The sequence below is a fragment of the Haliotis asinina genome, chromosome 15 (genome assembly GCF_037392515.1).
Source record: "Haliotis asinina isolate JCU_RB_2024 chromosome 15, JCU_Hal_asi_v2, whole genome shotgun sequence".
In the NCBI taxonomy this organism is placed as follows: domain Eukaryota; kingdom Metazoa; phylum Mollusca; class Gastropoda; order Lepetellida; family Haliotidae; genus Haliotis; species Haliotis asinina.
In genome coordinates this window covers 24,883,008-24,902,017 of record NC_090294.1, presented here as the reverse complement: position 1 = coordinate 24,902,017, position 19,010 = coordinate 24,883,008, and the positions used below count along the sequence as shown (strand labels likewise).

At 40.4% G+C, this 19,010-nt stretch overlaps 1 protein-coding gene across 2 annotated transcripts in view; it reads right to left on the bottom strand.

The window, feature by feature from the left end:
• LOC137264849 (spermine oxidase-like) overlaps nt 1-576 on the bottom strand; it is a 29,937-nt gene extending 29,361 nt beyond the window's left edge. Inside the window, exon 1 of one of the 2 annotated variants that reach the window (XM_067800196.1) lies at nt 156-576. In XM_067800196.1, the coding sequence (XP_067656297.1) occupies nt 156-330 (175 nt within the window). In that variant the 5' untranslated portion in view covers nt 331-576. The remainder of the gene's footprint in view (nt 1-155) is intronic. The other variant, XM_067800195.1, reaches the window with a different exon arrangement.
• Nucleotides 577-19,010: the final 18,434 nt, after the last annotated feature.

Genomic DNA, 19,010 nt, shown 5'->3' with positions numbered 1-19,010 from the left:
AACCAATACGCCTCTTATATCCATGTCGTCTTTGAAGATCAATATTGGGACATTACGAAAATCAAACGGGGCCTGTTATGAAATACGGAAATCACCAGATCACGCGGCGATCTCATGAATTCTTTTTCGTTAGGTTTTCACACGTAACCACTTACCCACATTCACACTCCATATTCTTCCTCCAGTGCGATTAGACGCTTCAAGAATTTTGAAATTTTTGAAACCCTTTCTTGATAGGTACTCTCCGGCTGCTATTCCTGATATGCCACTTCCAATGATTATGATCTTTGGTTCGGAATCCCACTTCTTGTTAGTCTCCTCCTCATCCATGGTTCCTGTTAACAGCTGACCCCCGGCGACGGACTTGAATGAAAACGGTGCAGATGGACAAACGACGTTATAAATAATATCCTAATCACACCGATATCAAAGTATATTTGTAGTCTTTTGTGACTGGCGAACAACACTCGTCCTGTAAAACTCTTGAATGGTCATGGGCCCCACATTCATGTTGCTTGTGTCCCGGGAAATGCGGTCATTTGGCAGTCTCACTCAGCATTAATACGCCTGTGTGCTGACGTCACTACCACTATATGCTATTATCCACACTGCATATAACCATGCTTGAAATTGTGAAAGGCTTCAGACAGACGTTCAGAGATAATCATTATTTCATATATTAATTTCATGACTAATCAACCACGATTGCACAAAATAAAGTGTTGTTTGAGAGATTTCAACCACGAGCACATGCTTCATAGGTATCTGTAAATGATGGGTTACCATGAAACGATTTGCTAAACTGATGTATACATTCGCAGTGTCTAATTATTTTTTGATACATTTGTGTGTCGAGAACATATGTTCTATAACATATACTGTCTACATGTCTTAAAAGAAGTTCTATCATATTTTAGCTTTAACCGAAAGAACTTTACACACAGTCAGATCCAACATCTGAACCGAAACGGAGTTTGGCGAATACCTTTACTTCAGTCTCTTTACAGCAGACGTCAAATAAGGCGTCACTTGAACTAATTTAATGTTAGTAGTTGTTCATCTACTAGTACACCGCACCTCAAGAGAAGCTTGTGTCCGTGCTTCCACTAGAAGAAGTTCAAGGATTTGTAGCCCAAATAAGAGAGGTCATGTGTCGTTCTAGTTACTAGATTAAGGTTAAACGAACACTTTATGTTTAATTCAGTTATTATTGACATTAGTGGAAACGGTGAAATTCTGTGAATGGTATATCTAAGTCTTAAGGTCAAAGGTTAGAAACTTATTTGCGTCGTCTGCTTGAGGTCAGACTGTGCTGTCAAGATATCATGCGTTTATGATCTGCGTTTTAGTTTTATTAGTTTATTCGAAATTAGATTATTTTTAACTTTGCACACAAAGCGATATTTTAGTCCCGCGCTATCCCGATTTTGATCTTCATCAGAACGCAAAAGTCCATCTTCATCAGAACGCAAACGTCTGCCTCTCAATGAATCCTACAAGCTTGACCAAGCTCTACAACAGTTTCGAGGAAACACAGTCAGTAGGCCACGGAAATCGTTTTGCAATAAACAGGGACAGAGAGTCTTTATTTCTGGACAGGCCGATGTGCCGGACACATGACTTTTCAGATACGAATTATATGTTATATGTATACATGAAATAAGAATTTTATACAGTACCCACTGAATCAATATATTTCATCCATTAAAATATGGAGTAAGACGTAAATTTCCCTAAGGTTAACGAGTTGTTGTATGACAAGAATTATCCCATTGACAAATAATTTATGAATGCGATTGTGAATTACCAATGATAGTAAGGATATGCAGTGATAGAAACTGAAACATTCGCCAGACGTGACTTCAAACAAAAAACAACAACAACAACAACAACAGAAAAAACAACAACAAACCCCATCTGTTTTCATTTTGATTTGTATGGGCTTAGAAATAAGTATGTTAAAATTTCAAAACCTCTTTTGTTAATGGAAAAACAGAAACAGTGAGTATGGATGGACATAATTATTACACATTTCAGTCTGATATGGTTTGAAAAGGCAAAGTGGACAATTAATACACTAAACACTTTACACGTACACCACATTAGCACGATATAAGGTATATTTTTAAGAATTATACGATGTGTGTTTCATATAATTCCCCATGTTTTATTGAATGGTGGCTCGAATAGCAAAACTTCATTCCATTCTTATTCAAGACCACGCGATTTGATCAACTTTTGACAGGCCGTGAAGATGATTGGAAAACCATTCATTGACAAAGGTGTGCTAGCCAATATTTACTGTTCATTTAAAGTCGTCCCACTCTCCGTTTCCCAGGAGCGCGGGAATATCTACATCACGAAACGGACAAGGACATAGGCGGGAGGTTTACTCTGTCGATGACTGGCGAACTTCCCCATTGAACGAACGACTCAAACTTGGGGTCAAAGTTCACCCGTCTGACTCCCGCCTACAACAGATACGCCCCCAAGTGGTATTGGAACAGACACCTGTTGACAGCATTGATTGTCGTGTCGTCCGTGTACATGTTCTATACTCCAATGACGAGGCAGTTTGTTTATATTTTCCGATTTCTTATTACAAGCCTGCTTAGGGACGTAACATTTTGTACATTTCCTGAAAATGTAGACGCGAGTTTGAGCACACAGTTCTATAGCTGTGTTAGTTACGTGTTTTCGCTGGTAAACATCCAGAAAGTAAACTAGAGTCGAAAGTCACATAAACTTGCATGTCAGAATTTGACATTTGAAAAGTGAGGTAATACATTTTAAACGTTCTTTCGTCCACAATGGAGGGATTAACGAAATCTGTGTAGACATAGAAATGCAGTTTCACCCAAACCCCTGCCTTGAGTGTATACATAGACGAGGAAGCATTTCTGTAAATTTGTTTTATAAACAGCCAGTAAATCTTAACATAATTCAGCATACATGTGTATGCATTCGATCTGGAGATTACAAGTGCATACACTGTAGAATATAGAAGCTCTCTATTCCCAGCATGGTGTTGACGTCTGCTGGAACGCTGAACCCAAATCCTGTGACATGTATATCAATTATTTGTAAACATTTTTGTTGAACTTCGTTAGCGCATAACCCATTTATATTAAAGATATTAAAATTAAGAGCCAAAAAAGATAGTTTAAACGCAGTATATAGTCGAATATTTATCACTGTTATCAGGATCTGTCTGTGAAATGGCGGTAGATAGCCTAGTGATTAAAGCGTTCGCTCGTAACACCGACGACATGGGTTCGATTTCCCTCATGGGTACATGAATGTGTTAAGCCAAATTCTGGTGTTCTCGCTGTGATAGTGCAGGAATATACACTGTTGAAAGCAGCGTAAAACCATGTTCACTCATATATCTATGACAACGTCTCTTGTTGTTTAAATATACACTGCTGAAAGCAGCGTAAAACAATGCTCAGTCATATATCTATGACAACGTCTCTTGTTGTTTAAGACCCATGAAGGTCCCTGGGTAGAAAAGGCCTTGAGCAACCCAAGTTTGCAACCCATAAAAGGCGACTCAGCTTGTCGTAAGAGGCGACTAACGGGATCGGGTGGTCAGGCTCGCTGACTTGGTTGACACATGTCATCGGTTCCCAATTGCGCCGCCATATAGCTGGAATGTTGCTGAGTGCGGCGTAAAACTAAAACTCACTCGCTCACTCACTCTTGTTGTTTAATCCCTATGCTTGCTGTATAGGAATGGGAAGGTTAGATTTCCGGATTGTTAATGACGTGAAATTACAATTCACTCAGTATCGTATGGACGTATATCAATATATTTTCATTTCAGGCATAGCAATCCGCTGTCAGTTGGCTGTCTCCAGTCACGTAAGTACAGTGTTAGATATATACGCAAACACAAAAGTCTATATGAAATGTTTTATTATACATTAATTTCTCCCTTCTAAAACACCTTTCTGCCTAATGGTGATGTCATATCATACAGTGTATATATTATTATCCTGACTAGTTTTTGTAAAATGCCGCACTACATATTGCTAAGACATCCAAACAAAACAAACCGGAATGCACTCATCCCTGCAGATGAATTAGGCGAGCAATTCTGTCGTCAGTTCTGTACTTATACGCCGTTAACGCATGTTCAGCAGTTCTACTTGCAGATAGGTCGGTACGTACCCTAACCATAGTACTGATGGATTCTGATTCCTATGGTCACTTTTGAATGCTGCAGCTGAGTGATTGAGTGTTGTTTTACGCCACATTTAGCAAAATTCCAGCAACATCACGGCGGGTACATCACAAATGTGTATAGCCTGATTATCTCAGTGTCCTTGTTATACACACCTCAAAATCACGCACGCACGCACACACACGTACACGGCTAGTTTAATATGTTTGTTTTACGCCTCACGCAGCAATATTCCAGCTGTATGAATGCTGTCAGTACATAATCGAGTCTGGACTAGGCAATCCAGTGATCAGCGTCATGAGATACGATTTACGCAGTATTGTGAGTGAGTAAGAATAGTTTTACCCCGCTTTTATCAATATTCCAGCAACACCACGGGGGGAGATACCAGAAATGACCCTCACACAATCAGTCTCAAAATGAGAAAGTCCATTTTTAATGTTATTACACGGAGAAGGCATTAGTCTGACGGTGTATTGTCACGTGGCGGTGCGCATTGTTGTATATGATACATTCATTTCAAGTATGTAATTATCTTCAAAAGGTTTTGATGTAACTACAATAACAGTTTAAAAGACAGGGCGTAGTATCACATGTACGTTAACACATTATGATCATTATCACATATATACGATATTGGTCTCTTCATGTAGTCTCTCTATACCATCATCATAAAGTTTTGATGAGTTGAAAATAGACCTGAGTGGAAAACCTACAGCGGAATGGGTTTCCTGTTACGCATTTACGGCAGTAGCGTTGAATGTATTTTGTTTATCAACACCTTGTGTATTTAACCACCGATGGTCTACAAGCACTAAGCTTACAATCGACCATTGGTTATACGTCGAAAAGAGAAACAGTGGGAAGTTCCGTACTAACAGTTATGATGCTCAGTTAATATCTACACACCAAAAGTACGAACACACCTGCACACCGGACAGTGACCTGTGTTTACAAGCTCCTCGCATTGCCTTTCAAGTGATCCGACTATGTGTTATTATCGAACTCCTCACAGCGTCTCTAAAATTCAGAGCAAGGTCGTTCTGTTCTGGACTTAATCCAACAGTTTGCAACCGACTCCCGTTTGACTGACTGTGTGGAGAGAGCTGTGTTTATAAATAGTTATTGACTGCCTCGCTATACGTACAATACACAAGTTCGCATGGTCCAAAGTAATTTACGTTTCATGACATCAGGTATTTTCTCCGAAAAGCTATTTGTGCATGGGGGTTTGCCTTGGATCCCAAACAGATCCCAGGGAGGTCAAACTGTGAAAAAAAGTCACAATATCACTAAAATTTTATTTTTAACGTGTCCATATTGAAGTACTTGGAATTTTTAAATTCATAATAAGATGGTTCACTGAATGTCACTCGAATGTAGGCATTTGGGCATATTCACAATAATTCCCGATGAAACAGGATGAAAAGCAATACTAATGTTACATTTGTAGATTTGTATGTGTAGAATTGTGCTAGGGTATCCTATGTTTATATCCCCATGTGCGTCATTACGCATATAGTAAATTGCATTCAAGATGCACCTCTGTTGAAATTTGTCACCATTTCTCAATCTTTTCAGTCGTTTGCTTAAACTCTAATCTCTAAAACCCATACACTTATGGTGTTGTCCATGTATATGTAATGATAGGTCCCTCGGTGACATTTGTTTGTAAGAGACTGTAGGTTCGATCAATTATAGAACACCGAAAAATCCTAACATTGCTGCACGACATCGGACAGCAAAGAATCAAATATAACGTATTTGTATTCTAACTCATCTCTCCTAGATGTCGAGAGAGCATCATTGTCTAACCATACCATGTTGTTAGGCTAACAGCTATGGCCTCTGAAATGAACACATTTGACAGAAAACAAGTTTTTAACTAAAACGAAATACAGTAAAAAGGAACCCTGAAACTTTCTTTGCAGAAACTGAGGAAACTGACTTTCCACACATTCTAGACTTGCATGGGCTACACTGGGTATATTTGTTTTAGGGTCTGTATGACAGAGTATTAGTTAGTTGAAGGAAGTACTTCTATCACCACAGGGCTCTCGTGTCAAGAAGGGGGATGCCACGAGTGCTCAAGAATTTCCGGTGCGTTAGGTGCAGTCCATAGAGTAACAGCATGGAAAACGAACCTGCAAACTAAGCGATAGTCTGTCTCCCTGACTGTTGAGAATATATTAAATGGGAGTCCTGCACAATGCCTAAATAAAACTTATGGGTAGGTCTGGGCTGCATGTGTTATTTTTGAATGAGATAACCTTTCTCCAGGACTAAATGCAAGTCTTGCTAGATCTACTGCGGATGTTTCAGAGTAGCCTTGCTCCAAGGCTGTGCTGAATGCTAATCTCATGGATGTATTCTAGTTCTACGCTTTAAAGAAGCACGTCTGGATAAGCGGACAGTACAGGACGCCAGTCTGATATGGCAGAATTTATCATTTAAACTGTTGATAATTAGCTTAGAGACTTATGCAAGTCAGAGGTTCAGAGGTTCTGTGGCAGATATATAAAATGACTAAATTCCCTAAAGTTTGAGTGAGTTTAGTTTTACGCCGTACTCAGCAATATTCCAGCTATATGGCGGCGGTCTGTAAATAATCGAGTCTGGACCAGACAATCCAGTGATCAACGTCATGAGCATCGTTCTGCTCAAGTGGGAACCGATGACGTGTTAACCAGGTCAGCGAGCCTGCCCTAACTTTCGAAACATGCGGCCCGTTAGAATAGCTTTAGGCAATAGGACTCATCCTCATTATATTCGTTTGTGCTGCATCTTCATCCATTATCCGGACCCGTTTTTTTAACAGTTGTAATCCTTTTGTCTACGTTTGTGTCTATGTATATACGCGTATGGTTACGGTTCATCTTTCAAGAAAAAAGTGTTACATTATGACTGTATCCTACATCTGAAATGGTACCCCGTGAAAAATCTAGGACAGAACTCACACACCTAAAAATTACACATGTTTTGCTTGACCTGGCAAATCCATATCAAAAAGGCTGGCTAGGTTGTTGTTTAACGTCGCACTCCGCAGCAATCCAGCTATGTGGCGGTGGTTTGTAAATAATCGAGTCTGGACCAGACAATCCAGTGATTAACAGCATGAGCATCACTCTACGTATAAATGAGATCGATAACATGTGTAAACCAAGTCAGTCAGCCTGACCACCCTATCCCGTTAGTTGCTTCTTACAACAAGCTTGGGTTGCCGAAAGTCCATTCTAACCCAGACCTTCACGGGTCTCATCTCAAAAAGAGACCACTTAATGTTTGTGGAAAAACAGCATTTATCTCATGTAAAGGTATTTGTTAATGAACCTTTTGATATCGACTTGCTGCCATAGGTAATACATTTGTCCGGACTTGCTAGAATAAAGAACACAGTAGATGTGTAGCTTCTTAAATTCTGATAGTCAAGGTACGGGCGAATATGATGCGGTACATAATTAAGTGTTAATTATTGCTAGGTGTTCTGGGTTCATATATCGATGCGAAAAGACATGTGCCAGGTGTATTATTGTTTCTAACGAATTATTATTCTGTTGATCTATTGTCATTGCACTGTTTTTGTTGTTGCGAATCCAGATGCATTAACATGTAATTAATGATAGCCTAAGGCATTTGGTACAGTTGTATATCAGTATGTATCGATAAGGTAGAATAGGTTATAACTGAAGAGAAACCAGAATTTAAAAAAGCCCTTAATCATGGATGGTATGTTGATGTATTGGAAAGCAACACGAATGGTAAACGAAATCAATTGTTGTGCAGTGTTATTGCTATGTATAGATTAGGTTAATTTTATTCACCACTGAAGACAAACTAGATGCACAGGACTTTCTAATGAATGTAGAAAGGTTTCCTAATATTACGAGAATAGAAAATGCACCCACCCAAATTGTAGTCTGTATGGGAATTAAACTCAGTTTGCGAGGTACTTTGTCAGAAACTGTAGTGTAAAGCTAAGGAAGTTCATGCACCCTTTCAATTTTCGTGGCTCTGGCATTGGCCACGAGCAAAGAAATGGCCGCTGCACACGCACCAACACCTACAACGACAGTCGGACAGGGATAATGTACATCATTGTGTACGTGTCATGATCGTCTTCTATAGATATGTAAGCTGCTTATACATCAAATCCGTTGGTCGTAGCTTTTAAACTGTAGCACTCTTTGACATGCAACACTCATCCGAAACCCTTCATATTTTCTTCGTAGGTATCCGTACACCGGTTTCCCCTCGTCTTTGTGTCAGTGAATGGTAGGACAGCAGGTAGTATCAATAATATGCTAGTATACGGAAACTGGACGAGGCAATCCCAGTGTTCGCCATACGGGCTCCTTCGGGTACCCATTACAGTCATGGGTTTGACTACTCTTTCATGCCTAAATAATTAGGCTTTAGAAAATACATGTCGCAGGATCTGAAATTATACATACGTGTACATTCATATTCATATTTCTCATATTTGGACGCAGATGTCACCAAACCGATAAGAACGTTCATCTTTAAACTGGCTTTAAATCATTACAAATGTGGGATATCAAACAGTGGATATACCTATAACGTACGAAATACAGTACAGACCTTGGTATGAAGATCAATGATATGCGAAAGGTTTTCATAATCCTGCGTTTGCCGTGCAATGCTGCCTGTAATGGGTAGAGTGTTCGTCAGAAAATATCGAAAGGGGCATTATTATTGTTTATCTTGATATGAACAAGCTCTGGAAGGTCAGTGTTTGATTCCACTGTGCATCTGGAAGGTCATCCTTTCAGATATTTGTACACCTAGAAGTTCAAGTATTGAGTGTCCTGTACATCTGGAAGGTCAGGTATTGAGTCCTCTGTACGGCTAGTGTTTGCAGGAGTCCACTGTATATCGGAAAGGTCAGGAAATACGTCCTCTATACACCTGGACAGGTCAGCGTTATGAGGAACTAGTCCACTGTACACCTGGAAGATCAGGGTTTGAGGCCTTTGTACACCTGGCTGGTCAGGATCTGATTCCCTTGTACAGCTGAAAGGCCAGCGTGTAAGTCCTATGTACACCTGGAAAACCGGTTTTTGAGTCCCCAGTACATCTGGAAAGTCAGGGGTTGAGGTCTTTGTACACCTTGAAGGTAAGGATTTGAGTCCCCTGTACACCTGGAAGATCGGAGTTTGAGTCCAATGTACACCTGGAAGGTTATAGTTTGAGTTCTGTGTACGCCGGAAAGGTCAGAGTTTGAGGCCATTGTACACCTGGAAGATAGGAGTTTGAGTCATTTGTACACATTGAAGGTAGAGGGTTTGAGTCTCGTCTACATCTGGAAAGTCGGGGTTTGAGGTAATTTTACACCTTGAAGGTAAGGATATGAATTCCCCGTACACATGGAAAAACGGAGTTTTAGTCCAGTGTACACCTGGAAGGTTATGGTTTGAGGCCTTTGTATGCCTGCACTATCATTGTTTAATTTCCCTGCACATCTGGAAGGTCGGAGTTCGAATCCCTTTTACACGTGGGAAGTCAGTTTAAGTACTCTATGTATCGAGAAGTTCACGGTTTGAGTCCACGGTACATCTCTAAAATCCTAGTTCGAGTCCCTTGTGCATCTTGAAGGTTCCCTGTCCACATGTTTCCCATTCTAGCAGCCTTTTGGTTTCGACCTCTGTCGTGACATCCTAAAATGAAAAGTGTAATTCACCTTCCATCCCTCACACTTCAGACACGGCTGCACCGTTATTGCCTTTCGATAGTGTCTATTTTATGTACGCTTGTACAATAATATATTATTTTATTGATATATGACAGAACGTACTCGAACACATGTGGGCTTCTCTCCCACTCTCCTATCAATTTACTGAAGGTGAAGGTTATATCTCTATATCTCCATCGATCGGAAATAATAAGCCGTATTCAACACTCAGTATAGATCTGGAAAGTGCACCACCGCGTGGGCGGTCAGTACCCTGATACATTGTATAAATGCTCCGCTGCGAAATGCGATCGACATATGTACTTATTATATTTACGATGCATGCATTTTGTTATCTACATAGCACTTTTCTGTACAAAACAATGTCAGTATATGCTAATTTCGATATGTTCACAGTGGTTTTGCCATGCGTTTATTGGTAGAACTCTGGTGTAAAGAACCAGACTCGAATTCGTATATGGAATGTCTAGTCCAGACTTGTTTAGTTTTGGGGTTTTTTAGGTGTTGACATATTCCTTAGTGCGACGTTAAACAAGAGGCAAACCAAAGATGAAAGCCCAAAGAGTCGGATGGGAAAGAGATGGGATGGGAGATGGGAGATGGGAGTTGTGATGAAGAATCCTCGGGAGGTAGTGATGGGAAAGGGAGGGCGGAGGGTAGGGTAGATTTCTCTATCCTTAGGCCCACGTTCGAACCCAGCTGCCGACAGAACGGCTCTTGTACAATTCCATTCAATGGACACCTTTCTTGATTCTTTCGTCCTATCCTCCCACACATTTTTGTCAGAGTAAGGGTTAACGTCATGTGCAAGGTGAAGGGTTGTCCTTGACCTCCGAGGTAATGCGTTACGCCAGCAGCAAGGTGATAATGTCTTTGGGCTATCTTCAACGTCAGCCAACCCTTTATGTTTATGTCATCGTATCACTCTTCCAACATCCACGTTATCTTAGAAAGAAGATATATTTTCGCGTTTTACTGCGTATCCATGGCTACTTACTGCTTTATCTACAATACCGGAATGTGTGGTTGCATTGGTAAACGATATAAGAGTGCTGAAACTGAGAAATGGTTCTGTTCAGTGTGATTACATTTGTGTATGTTTACCATTTGATGTAAACATGTTTGAACAAACTGAGGTATTTCAGGACGAGAATTCCTCGCGTTAAGTCCCATTTTTCTGTTTAATTAATGCTTTTCTATATCATATACACTTTTGTCACCATTTTCAGAAAGTGTGCAAGATACACCATTAACGAATGCAGATTGCTAAGTTGGTTGAGCCTTTACTTGATAATACCATGAAACCTTACACTGATATGGACTGCCTCTATGGTGGAGTGACCAGGCGGTTTTCCGGTAAAATTCAAAGTCGGTTGTTCGATGCTTTGGCGTGCCAAGCCAAAACGTTGAAAGAAGGTACTTTTTGTTACCCTGGAGCAAGGTAAGAAGAGTACGAAACAGACTGAAGTATCGAAGTCAGTATAGAGGTGGTGGCAGGATGAACAAGATGAACAATCGGACGACTCTCGCATGCATTGTTTCAGGGGGAGGAACAAAAGTTTTGCTGGGCACTTTGAAGTTGGGAGAAAATGAAGATACGAAACATTTAAACGTGTTACCTAATCTAATTTTTTGTACCAGTATGTGAATTGAAAAGAAGAGTTTTTCAAGGAAATGGTGGCGCCTGCGTTGGTTACATGAGTGTGTGTGTGTGTGTGTGTGTGTGTGTGTGTGTGTGTGTGTGTGTGTGTGTGTGAGAGAGAGAGAGAGAGAGAGAGAGAGAGAGAGAGAGAGAGATGTTTATTCCCTATTGACCTTATGGCTGAGAAATAATTCCATGTGAAGTGAAATATTAACTTACTAATGACCAAATGATAGGGCAAGACGATGCAGTAAAATTGAAATATATCTTCATGTGAAAGTCCCATCTCACCATAACATTCACCAGACTAATATTCTTTTTTATCAAAGTCAAGTTTTATCCTTTGCACATATCCGGACGGTGGGGTAGCCTAGTGTTTATAAGCGTCGCTCGTCATCCGGGTTCGATTCTCCACATGGGTAGAGTATGTGAAGGTTTATTTCTACATCTCGTTCACTTTGCACATATCTGAGCAGCGACAGAAAGGATTTGTTTCACTTCTGATATTTACCTGGTGATAAAAGGTGATATAAACCACAAAGAAGGGTCGCTTTGCAACAGACATAAAGTACCTTACCTTAGACCCTACTAAGTAAATGCGAGCCAGGGAAAAACACAAATTTTAAAATGTAAAATTTATACAATACACTTGAACCCTTCAAGGAATTCCGGTGCATGAACAATTTCCAAGCAACCTAGGTAAACAAAGGGATCTGTCAGATTAGGTGCCATGGTTGACTACATGCCATTGTTCACAATATCGATCATTGGAGTATCTGGTCCAGACATGAGATTCAAACAGAGTGGGCAATGTTTTGTGTGGCGTTCAACAACAAACGAACTACTGTTTAACCTAGTTAGACGTGGCCCGTTAGTGTGTTAACCCCGTCCTCCTGGCGTACTGGATCGCATGTTTCACTTAAATGCTCTCCAGAATGCTTTGATTCCAATCAAACGGCACAATCGTGCGACGCATACAGTCAACACTATCATTATATAGCTTGAAGTATACATGCCTCCATTAGATGGATATCGACATCGTAGTATGCACTCGAGATCAGTTCACCAGACTGTATCAAGCACAGGCAGTATCTATTTACAGCCGTTCATTATGTGTGGCATATATATGCTTTTGATATGATAATCACGCGACAACTCAGTCGGTGGAACGACACACACAAACGCCCCTTTCCACCGGATCTGAATCCGATAGGTTATCTTGCCAGCAGTTTTGAGAATGAAACGCGACGTGCGTCACACATCATTCATAACTGTTCTCAAGTAACACGCATACCGTAATGGTAAACAAGTTTTTGTGTATACATACGTCCTAGCAATAGTTCGCCGTGGTGCACTCATGGTTTCCCTGACCTAAGTGAATGAAAGGACATTCTCGGGGAAACTACGTTGTTTACGTATGTTTGTCTATATACACTAGTCCACGAGTTAGCTATGTATATGAATGTTGAACTAAACGTTCATGCTGTGTATATAATTTCAGTAAAGTACTACGCACGTCATTGCTTACGTAGCTACAGGTAACTCACGACGTGCTTACCAAACACCCGATGTCACGAGTGATTTTTGTTAACCATTCATTTACCTGTCATCGCTTTTTAACGTTTTACGACCAATTGAATATATATTTCGTTAAATATATTCAATGTACATGTTGTTAGTTAGGACATAAACGTGCGGCCATGGAAAGGTATATTTCGCAATGATAATGACTCTAAACTTCACTTTACGCGTCCGGTTGTAAATCAAATTCTACATGGTATAACTACGTTAAAAATTATAATAGATACATACTACGCGGGAAAATCAGGTATATAACGTGATTATATGCCCCAGAATGACTTTCATTAACCAATAACAATCCAGTATTTACTGAAGTCATAGTAGAATACGTTTTTAGTTACGTTATATATGTGCTCAAGGAATAAAAAATGATATGATACAAGTGAACCGTAAATGTACTCTGCTGAACTGAGTACGATATTGACAATCATTCACAAACTGTCCAGGCAGTGTCTGTAATCCTTTCAGACTAATTCCGCAGTGGGTTTTCACTTTTCTTTAATATCAGTGGTGTGCTTTGAAATAATGTGTTAAAACTGAACTTCTGGGAACCCAGTTTCAGTGTTAGCTTCCTAGATGACCTGTTTGTAGGTTTGATGTTTCTGCTTCACATTTTGGCATGCAGTTGAACTTCCTGGGCAAATGAAAGACATGCCTCCATGCCGTTTGTGGCAGATACCACCCATGGTTTTAAAACAATCATTTAGTTGACTTAACAAACATGCCTTGCCTTACTTTAGGTCAATGACCGGTGGATGTTGACATGCGTGCTTTGGGAATGTCGATGGACAAAACGTCTTGACCTCTCATAAACGTCGCTCTTGCAGAACCTATCCAATAACATGTACAGAACCATTATTGGAGCTATAACTTCGGATGAGAAGGAAAGAAATACCTGTATGGAATTCTCATTTTGTAACTTGTTCTTTAGTGTTTAGTGTCATGCATTAGTTCCAGCTGTGGGGAAACTGCTGGGTCACAGAACTTTCAGTCTTTCAGAACTGCCTTTTTAGGGGGCGAAATTGCCTATTGCTGTTAACTCGTGAATATCTCGGTTAGAATTGATCTTCTGCAAAACATGTTGTTAAAGGCGATTAACGCGATCAGGTGGTCACGCTCACGGTGCAGCATATCTTCGTATTATAAGTTGCGTGGTTCGATGCTCGTGCTGTCGATCACTGGGTTGTCTGGTCAAGATTTTGCTAAGTGTGGAGTTCAACAAATAAACAATCAAGCATATTGCTGTTTCATCCCTAAAGCTGTCGCCCATGAAATTGGGAAGATGCATGGGAATTGCAATTTGTTGTACGAAATCGCTTTGTGACGCGTCCGAGACACCCATTTATCTAAATGAATTTACCCCGTATTGCTGCGCTCCTACTTGTAAACAAACGTCAGCGCGTTTTCTCGCGAACTCGAGATTTCTAACAGAAGCAACAAACGGTCTTTTTAAGTATTTAATAATTCATCAATACCAGTGTGCTTTAAACGCTCTGTTTGTTTACATGCGTGCTCTTGCAACGTCATGCTGGTGTAGCAGATGCCCTCTATACAATAAACTGGCTGTGGACGGGTAAAATAAAGGGGCATGCACACTGTGACATGATTAAGCTTGCACACTCAGAACGTCCCGTGACACATGCACACAGATAAAACATTTACATTTTTTAACATAGTGATGCTCTATATTCTGTTATTTAAGATATACACGCATGAACATACGTGCATCTTTAAGTGATCTTTGGAATTGATGTATTATCATCTACGTCTAAAACGTCATGATAAAACAATACTAGTCTTTATTATCCCTAAAAACAGATTGTTCTGGGTGTAAGGACAAATAACCGTGAGAATTATGTCAATGGAGCTCTGAACATCGACGATAACACCAGGTGAAAAGGTATTTTTAATGTTCAACGTTCTCATTGTGTAGGAAATCAGTATAAGTCATATTACATCAGGTGGAGACGATATCTCTTAGAAATTCATGTCTCCGTAATGACTATGGACTGGTGTTCATATTTCTCCACATGAAAGGACAAAACATGTCAACTTTCACTAAGCAACCTTTACTAAGGTTAACCTTAACTCCCATTCTTTAACATTGAACTAAGGTTACCTTAGTGACCTTCGATCACCTCAGTGCTTCGTGAAAGGAGCCCCACGTCATTAAAGGTGAACAGGAATTGTACAAAACTGTCGAAGCTACGTGTCGAGATCTGGTCTCGTATTCTTAAGATCTCTAGAATTTCTTGTGAAAAAGAATGATTACAGTAAACAATGCCCATCACTACATCAAATTGAATAATTATTTCAGTTCGTGATTGAGTTTAACTGTAGTTCGTTGCAAGCATTTGAACAAGTGACTTGAACCCTTCGAACAGTTCGTTTTATCCGTCAGTTGGTTCTAAACGTGATCATTATATAGTTTTGTGTATTTACAAATACGATACCCCGCACAGGAGTTTCGTCTTATTCAGGTTAATAAGTAAAACGGTAAAATACCCGACACATGTGAAAAAATAGAGAAAATCTTTTAGGACATCTTTTACGTAAGCGTTTTTCTATAGCTGGCGTTTGTGGTTAAGCCCCATAGGATTCTGTTAGAGTCGGTGCCCAGCACCCTATGTTGGTCGGAAGAGGCGTCTTATTGCATCGGCTGATTATGTTCGATGATATGTTGTTAGCTGCAGAATCTAGGCTTCAAGCACACACATACCATCGCGTAACGTAGCGTCCCGTACCACATAACGTAAGATTATCCAGCATTTGAATAAAAATTATCATATGCTTACAAGTAAAGAAGCGGCTGCTGTCTGAATTCGGAATACCATCTGTCAGCACTGATCGAACTGAAGCCATGTGCTCTCAGTATACCCCGTTCGCTCAGTGCACAGTGCAGCTGAATGGAATCACTGGGTTTTAAGTAGCAATTGTTCGGATGCTGGGTGTTCAGCTGGGTACAGACACGGTTATTGATCGTTATGTACTTCCTCCCGTGTCGAAGGTTTCTTAGGACAAACACCAAGGTTCTTGTGCTATTGACAATATGTAATATTTCTCCATCATGAATGTTGTATGCGGAATACGTTGAAGCAGATCTCAAAACACTCAGAACTAGGTCTTAGAGGCAAACAGTGTACAGGAAGCTGATGAATATGCGAAACATTAGGTTAAAAAAAAACCCCGATCGATCAGTGATTCTATCCATGCTTATCGTAAAGGACGACTAACAGGATCGGGAGGTCACGCTCGCTGACCTACTGGACATTTGCACGTCATCGTATCCCAATTGCGTAGATCGATTGCTCATGCTGTTGATCACTGGAATGGCTGGTCCAGACTCGACTATTTACAGACCAGCGCCATATAGCTAGAATGTTGCTAACAAACCAACCACCGACCATTGTTATAACACTTTCATTAACTCGTAACTTCAAGCTCACTTCAAATAAACATAGGATAGTGGTTGTTCTTAGTGCAACCATTATCCTGTGTGTGGCCTGTCTTTACCAGGTTGGGTGGAGGAGCCCAGCGTTTGCTTGCCATGCTGAAGGCATGTATTCCATTCCCCACATGGGTACAACACAACTCACTGAACCCAACTGCTGAAGCCATTATAATTACAGACTGTCCATGTCCGTGTTAGCCTCTGTGCAGGTACACAAATATATCAGTCGCACGGTCCGAGTCTTTTCAGTTCTATTTGGTAAACCGTTAGGTGCATGTGCCATTGACAGATTCAGTACATTTGCGAGTACTCTGAATTCTGTGATCAGCTTATGTGAACAGTTGCAGTATTCGCACGGGAGCGACGCAGTCACATGCACCATGAAATATCGTGTATTTGACAGGTGTTCATATTTCTCCACATGAAAGGACAAAACATGTCAAGTGTATTTGTGATGACGCTTCAGGCGTGACGCCGACTTTCCACAATCTGGGCATCGTCGGTACGTTTGTGTCGCAGGTGTGAAGGTGTCAGTTTGACAGAATCACACGCATGTGAAATGATGCATGTGCACATCGACAGCGGGTTTTGTCTAAATCTGGAATAGAAGTAACTGTTGACCTCTACAGGTCCGATTAATGACTGGACTCTGAATTTCCCGAAACAGATCTCGTTATAAATGACGTTCAACTCTAACCTGTCTCACAGTTCCCCTTTGTCGATCCCTTCCTGCAATACTAAATCCCTAAATGAAGCAGGTCTAGATTTCACAGTTCCAGTATGTCATATCTCACTGGCACGCCTATCAATTTAAAACGAATGGTCTGTTTCTATTAAGAAATGTTATGTATCCAACTACACTCCAGTAATCCTGCATTTTAGTTTCTGTAACTACAGTTAATCGCCCTTTGATTAGAACGTATATATGTATTTAGTTTAAAATACTTAGCTTTTAATTCAAAAATTTTTATTTCCTTTTCCAGCCCACCCAAATATGTTATGTTAATGTTGTTTTTCTTTGACAGTTTATAATGGATTTTGCCCCAATGATAAGACAAGACAGTCGTATATAGAAACAATGGCATATGTCAGACCATTGTTAGCCGAGTGCGTATGTTTGTTCATTATTAGTTGGTCCGATACAAAACAAAAAGACAAAAGGAAAAGACGATCATTGTTTTAAATTGCCAGTGGGTATTCACCCACTTCAGTATCTAACGGTGCTCAGTGATCCGAATATGTAAGACGTCACAGAGGTCCCGCTACACAGAAACAAACAGAGATGACACTTGTTTGTTCTTTGTTTTGTGATATACGATCTTTAATACAGGTGATGTACCCAACATCGTGACGCAGATGAAGGGGACAGAGGTCAACCAAAATGTCGAGACCCAAGTAACTTTGGACACCGGGCGAAATTTAAGGCGTAAAACTCTCATTAATTGTCAACCGTTTCTCTGCAGATGAAATTTATGCATCGCGTGGCATCCAGACTCCGTCACAAAGTGACCCAAGTGGTCATATGCCCCAGTTCCATGCTTTTAGCACCTGTTCTTGGCTTCACGAGGAAGGTGGGGTAGTCTAGTGGTCACTTCGGACGTTCCTCCCATGTAATGCTGACACACCGTGATATAGACTGAAATAGAAGGGCGTTAAAGCGTCTCCCATTATGTCAACGCAGACCTAGGAATCCGCTTTGTGTCACGGTCCTTGGGTGGAAGTTGCTTTCCTGTTTGGGAGTTAGTATTAATGCCAGCAATGTACGATGACTGTGATAGGCATAAATTCATGACATTGGTTTATGAGGTGAATGAAGGGGAAGTTATCAAAGACGTACTGAACGAACCTCCACTAGTGTTCACATAGTCTCCCTTGTACGTCTTCGTTTCGGCAAGCTGTCCCATTTTGCAGCAAGTATCATCTCTTCTTTAAGTCTTCTTTTTTTTGCTACGGTGGATGTGCAGAACTGGGTCATTTGACCTTCCCAGGATAAGATAATCTTGGGTTCGAATCATCATCATTTATGTAGCGCCAAATGTACTGCTCATTACCGCTCTCCGAACAACTCAAGCATATAAAGTTAGACAGTTATGTTTTCTTAAAATGGTATGTCTTCAGTTTAATTTGAATGTGTGTTCTTTCCTTTCCATGTATTTAGGTCGCTGCAATATAATGTGTCATTGATTCCATCCATAGAAACCATAGAATGGTTTATTTTACACTTTAATTGAATGTTTGTTGTTGACTTAAAGTCATTATTGTATTTCACTCTTTCACTCTTCAATACGTTGATGCTTAGAGATTGGTTGTATTTGTGTGCTAAAGCGAAATAGTTAACCACCGCTTTTAGCAATATCAATTCAATGGGCATCCGAAATTGACTTCACAGATTACATCCGTAAGGGGAGTCGACCCCTGGACCTTAATTAGGCGTGACGGG